This window comes from Silene latifolia, chromosome 7 (genome assembly GCF_048544455.1).
Source record: "Silene latifolia isolate original U9 population chromosome 7, ASM4854445v1, whole genome shotgun sequence".
In the NCBI taxonomy this organism is placed as follows: domain Eukaryota; kingdom Viridiplantae; phylum Streptophyta; class Magnoliopsida; order Caryophyllales; family Caryophyllaceae; genus Silene; species Silene latifolia.
Window position 1 is genome coordinate 12,908,913 of NC_133532.1, and position 6,331 is coordinate 12,915,243.

General features: G+C 34.0%; 2 protein-coding genes across 2 annotated transcripts; both read left to right on the top strand.

Moving 5' to 3' along the window:
• The first annotated feature begins 455 nt into the window (after positions 1-455).
• On the top strand, positions 456-2,973 carry LOC141589737 (protein FAR1-RELATED SEQUENCE 7-like). The gene is made up of 3 exons (XM_074410363.1): positions 456-465; positions 1,987-2,418; positions 2,771-2,973. Exons 1-3 carry the CDS (start codon positions 456-458, stop codon positions 2,971-2,973), a joined length of 645 nt encoding a protein of 214 aa, XP_074266464.1.
• Positions 2,974-3,444: 471 nt separating this feature from the next.
• On the top strand, positions 3,445-4,917 carry LOC141589738 (protein FAR1-RELATED SEQUENCE 9-like). The gene is made up of 2 exons (XM_074410364.1): positions 3,445-3,703; positions 4,676-4,917. Exons 1-2 carry the CDS (start codon positions 3,445-3,447, stop codon positions 4,915-4,917), a joined length of 501 nt encoding a protein of 166 aa, XP_074266465.1.
• Positions 4,918-6,331: the final 1,414 nt, after the last annotated feature.

The following is a 6,331-nucleotide window of genomic DNA, read 5'->3' on the forward strand; positions in this document are numbered from 1 at the left end:
GAGAGAGAGAGAGAAAGAGAGATCTAATGAGTCCCTTACCTCATTTGAGTCCTTAAGTCCTTATAAGGACCCTTAGATAGACAACATCTAAGGTGGAGATTTTTTTACAAAATATAGGCCAAAAATAAAAAGGGAAAAGCTTGGGTAGGGAAGAGGACAACATTTCCTGCAAATTGTCCTTACCAATGATCAAAACTGGCGGACAAAAGGATATATCCTTTGTACTATGTTTACACTCCCACATTCTTTATTCCTTAACACACTTATTTTCAACTTTATTCTTTCTTTCTTCTCTCTAAAACTGGGTTCTTCCATCCGAAAACGAAGTTTTCAGCTAAAGTTCTCTCTAAATCCTGCAAATCAGCGTAAACATGCAAATAATAGATGGCATCAATGGTATTTCTTCATTTTATTCATTGTTTTCAGTCACGTTTTAATATTTTTAGTTGAATAGGATGGATGAAGGTAATGATAAAATTTGCATGTCATCGAATTTGTTCATTCTTGTTATTATTATTTGTTACTGCGTTTGAAATGAAGATTGTTAGAAGTAAATCTTCATGCTGGGTTTTCATTAATTTGAGTTTTGAGTAGCATTAACGCATTCTGACAACATTTACATGAACACTTTTGCTATAGTTTTACATTTACACTTTTTAATATTGTTATTATAGGTTTAATTTGAGTTAGTATTCTGACAACATTTACACTTTTGCTGACATTTACACTTTTAAACCATCACATTTACAATGCTTTTTTGCTGACATTTACACTTACACATTTGGATGTTTACTTTTGCTATAGTTTTACATTTACACTTTTTAATTGTTATAGTCACTTTTTAATTGTTATTATTATAGCTTTAATTTGAGTTAGCATTCTGACAACATTTACACTTTTGCTGACATTTACACTTTTAAACCATCACATTTACACTGCATTTCTGTTGACATTTACACTTACACATTTGGATGTTTACTTTTGCTATAGTTTTACATTTACACTTTTTAATTGTTATAGTCACTTTTTAATTGTTATTATTATAGCTTTAATTTGAGTTAGCATTCTGACAACATTTACACTTTTTGCCGACATTTACACTTTTAAACCATCACATTTACACTGCATTTCTGTTGACATTTACACTTACACATTTGGATGTTTACTTTTGCTATAATTTTACATTTACACTTTTTAATTGTTATAGTCACCTTTTAATTGTTATTATTATAGTTTTAATTTGAGTTAGCATTCTGACAACATTTACACTTTTGTTGACATTTACACTTTTAAAGCATCACATTTACACTGCATTTCTGCTGACATTTACACTTTTGGTGTACTTTTACATTTACACTTTTTAATTGTTATAGTGTAAATGGTACATTTACACTTTTCTGCTGACATTTACACTTTTGCTGACATTTACACTTTTGCTGACATTTACACTTTCAGACCATCACATTTACACTTCGTTTCTGCTGACATTTACACTTACACATTTGGATGTTTATTTTTGTTATAGTTTTACATTTACACTTTTTAATTGTTATAGTCACCTTTTAATTGTTATTATTATAGTTTTAATTTGAGTTCGCATTCTGACAACATTTACACTTTTGTTGACATTTACACTTTTAAAGCATCACATTTACACTGCATTTCTGCTGACATTTACACTTTTGCTGACATTTACACTTTCAAAACAGCACATTTACACTTCGTTTCTGCTGACATTTACACTTACACTTTTGGATGTTTACATTTACATTTACACTTTTGGGACATCATAATTTGGACATTTACACTTTTGTAATATTTACATTTATGGAACATTCCCTTTACATTTACACTTTACTTCGACTTACGTTTACACTTACACTTCATATCTGATGACATTTACACTTAAACTCTATGGATATTTACACTTACACTTCATATCTTATGACATTTACATTTACACTTACACTCTGTGCACATTTACAGACTTGCTAAAACAGAATGAAGTTCAACCTGACAGGCAGGAGCTGTGTAGGGAGGTCGAGAAAAGGTTTACACCGTACATCGGCCAGGAGTTTGGGGGGGTTGAGGACGCGGTGACTTTTTATAAGATATACGCCATTGCTTGTGGGTTTGATGTGCGTAGGTACACAACAAAAAAATGGCGTGGCGGTGAGATCAAGTCAAAGCTCGTCGTCTGCAATCGAGAAGGTTTCGCTCACAAGACGCCCAGTAAAGATCGGGATGACGGACTGGTTGGGGAGAAGTCACAGAGGATATTCAGGGTCACTAGCGTGGGGTGTAAAGCAAGGATACGACTATATATGAAGAATGGTCTTTTATTAATTGACCGGTTCCACGAGGGTCACAATCACGAGCTTATCTCACTTAAGGACAGAGAGTTCCAGAAATTGTCGCGTAACATAACAGATTATCACAAGATGATAATCGTTTCGAACTCAAGGGTTTGTAATATATAATCACTCTCTATACTAAATAAATAATTCCATTCATGTTATATTTATATGATGTATCTATTAATGATTGATTGGCGGTGAAGATAGGAGCAACAAAGACATACGTAACCGAAAGAACAAGTGAATGGATTCGAAAACATTGGAGCAAGCTTAAATGATTTTAAGAACTTCCATAGGGATGTTAAATGTTTCATTCACGAACGGGATGGTCAGTTGTTTGTTGACCATTTCAAGGAAATGACTGAAACAAGAATAGGTTTCTACTTTGACTATGACCTTGACGATGATGGCAGCCTACGTAGGGCCATATGGGCGGACGGCATGCTGCCGAGATAATTACAAAATTTTTGGTGATGCGGTGTCATTCGACCCAACTGACTCCACCAATAAGTATTCTATGGTATTCACACCATTCACAGGTGTTGACCACCATAAACGATCTGTGACGTTCTGTGGGGCTCTAATTGCAAGGGAAGATTATGAGTTGTTTAATTAGGTTTTCAGCCGGTTTTTACAAGCAATGGGGGGTAAGGAACCCGAGTACATAATTACAGATCAGGACCCAGGTATTATCAAATCTGTCCCTCTTGTTTTCAAGACAGCGCGCCATCGGTTCTGTATGTGGCATATAATGAACAAAATGCCCAGTATGTTTGGCGTCTCTAGGAGTGATTATAATGACTTCATGTGTAAAATTAATGACATTATATGGGACGATGAGCTTGAGGCAGCAGAATTTGATGGTATCTGGGAGCAAATAATTGAAGATCATGGTGTTGGCGTAAATGATTGGTTTGCAGATACGTATGTTATAAGGGGACAGTGGGTGATGGCGCGTTGCAGAGACTTGAGGATGGCGTCGATTATGTGGACGACTCAAAGATCAGAGAGCGAAAATAGCTTTTTCAAGAGGTTTGAGCATAAGTCAGGAACATTGGTTGAGTTTTGGATGCATTTTGAGAGCGCTATGGACCAACAAAGACATACACAGAAGCAGCTTGACAACATGGATAAGCACTCGTCCGCAGCGGCGTCAACACATCTGGCATTAGAGATTCATGCTGCAAAGGTGTACACCTATTCAGCTTTCCAGAAATTCAAACAAGAAGCCATCTTCTCAATTGATACATGTAGAACAGGAGGTTTCACTGAGAGAGGCGAGCTAGAGGTAACTACTGTCAAAGATTCATCCATAAAGAAGAATTTTGAAGTTGCATACAGTCCAGGTAGTTTACACTTCCTATAACATTTACACTTTTTGTTTTTATCTCATTTAAATTCCTATAACTTAACATTTACACTTCTAATAACTTAACATTTACACTTTACAGTTCATGACATTTACACTTCCTATTAGTTTATATTTACACTTCTAATAACTTAACATTTACACTTTACAATTCATGACATTTACACTTTACATCATATGACATTTACACTTCCTATACCTTAACATTTACACTTTTCCACTTAATGACATTTACACTTTACAGTTCATGACATTTACACTCTACTTCATATGACATTTACACTTTCTATTTTTATCTCATTTAAATCCCTATAACTTAACATTTACACTTCTAATAACTTAACATTTACACTTTACAGTTCATGACATTTACACTTCCTATTAGTTTACATTTACACTTCTAATAACTTAACATTTACACTTTACAATCAATGACATTTACACTTTACATCATATGACATTTACACTTCCTATACCTTAACATTTACACTTTTCCACTTAATGACATTTACACTTTTCAGTTCATGACATTACACTTTACATCATATGACATTTACACTTTCTGTTTTTATCTCATTTAAATCCCTATAACTTAACATTTACACTTCTAATAACTTAACATTTACACTTTACAGTTCATGACATTTACACTTCCTATTAGTTTACATTTACACTTCTAATAACTTAGCATTTACACTTTACAATTCATGACATTTACACTTTACATCATATGACATTTACACTTTCTGTTTTTATCTCATTTAAATTCCTATAACTTAACATTTACACTTCTAATAACTTAACATTTACACTTTTCAGTTCATGACATTTACACTTCCTATTAGTTTACATTTACACTTCTAATAACTTAACATTTACACTTTACAATTCATGACATTTACACTTTACATCAGTGACACTATTTTTAACGTTCACACTTACATGCTAGCTTTAACTGATGACACAGGTACACATAAAGCAAGCTGCAGTTGTACGATGTTTGAAAGAACCGGAATCCTATGCCGCCATATAATATGGATTTTTTCAGCAAGTGGGATAAAGACTATACCAGAAGATTATGTTGTAAATAGATGGATGAAAGAGTATCTCCGATTAAGGATTTTCAATACTAATGGTGAAGGGACAGAAAACATGCAAGTCATCGATGAAAACAAATTGCAATGTCAATAATGTGGTCAGAAGTTCATGAAGTTGTAGGGCTCCTTCGAGACAAAGGAGTAGCTGATGTTGACAGCTTTTCCGCTGTAATTAGGGCATTTTAAACAGTCCTTGTCACCATTAGGGGAAGTGTTGAATAAAAATCAACAAATGGAGAAATTTCTGAATTGTACGGCATGTGAGGTAGTGACGATATTGCCACCAAAGAATTCGAAAAACAAGGGTACCGGAAAAAGATTATTGTCAGCCAAAACCAAAGCAATGGTGTTGGCTAGGAAACCCAAACGTAAGTGTAAGAATTGCAAGAGAATGACAAATCACGACAAGAGGAACTGCCATAACCCCTTCTCAGCACACACGCCATTGTGCGAAGGGTCGTCTGAACCAGAAGAGGATGAAGGAGAGGAGGAGGAAGAGCTGGAATCAGAACAAGAATAGATGTCAGATCAGTGACAAATGTTGCTCTATATATTTTGAGTGTGTAACTTAAAACTTTGATGTGCTATAATTGGAGCGGGCGATTAGGAATTGGTCTCATGGCAGCGTAACTTTGAACTGCAGTTGGTGTAACTTTTAGTAACACCAACGTTAGAGTTACACTGTCATAAGACCAAAATCTCTCTGTTTTATTAGATAGCCAAACATTGTGTTACTTGAACTTATTTTGGATTACTTATGTTATTTCAAGTAACAGTTACACTTATTTTCAAATAACTGGTGTTAACATTTACACTTGCCATGTCAGCACATTTACACTTCCAGTATCTTCACATTTACACTTCCAATTTAGTCAGATTTACAATTTGTGTTCACATTTACACTTACTCTATCCTTACATTTACACTTTGAATATCTTCACATTTACACTTCCAATTTAGTCAGATTTACACTTTATTTGTTCACATTTACACTTCTCCTATATTCACATTTACACTTTCTATTTGTTCACATTTACACTTTTTTTTTGTTCACATTTACCACTTGGGCTGTCCTCACATTCACAGTCCCAATTACATTTACACTTGCCATGTCACCACATTTACACTTGCCATGTCACCACATTTACACTGAAATTCAATTTCAGTGTGTTTACATTCACACTTTCAGTATGATAAAGTTGACACTGACAGTGTTAACATTTACACTTTAAGTGTGTTAACAGTTACACTTAAAGTGTAAATGTGACTAAATTGCAACTGTGTTAACAGTTACACTTGCAATTTAGTCACATTTACACTTTGAAGAAATTCTTCAATTTCAGTATTAACATTTACACTTTAAGTGTGTTAACAGTTACACTTAAAGTGTAAATGTGACTAAATTACAAGTGTGTTAATAGTTACACTTGCAATTTAGTCACATTTACCCTTTGAAAAAACTATGATTATAACTGCCAAAAAATAGTCAACCATTACACTTCAGTAGT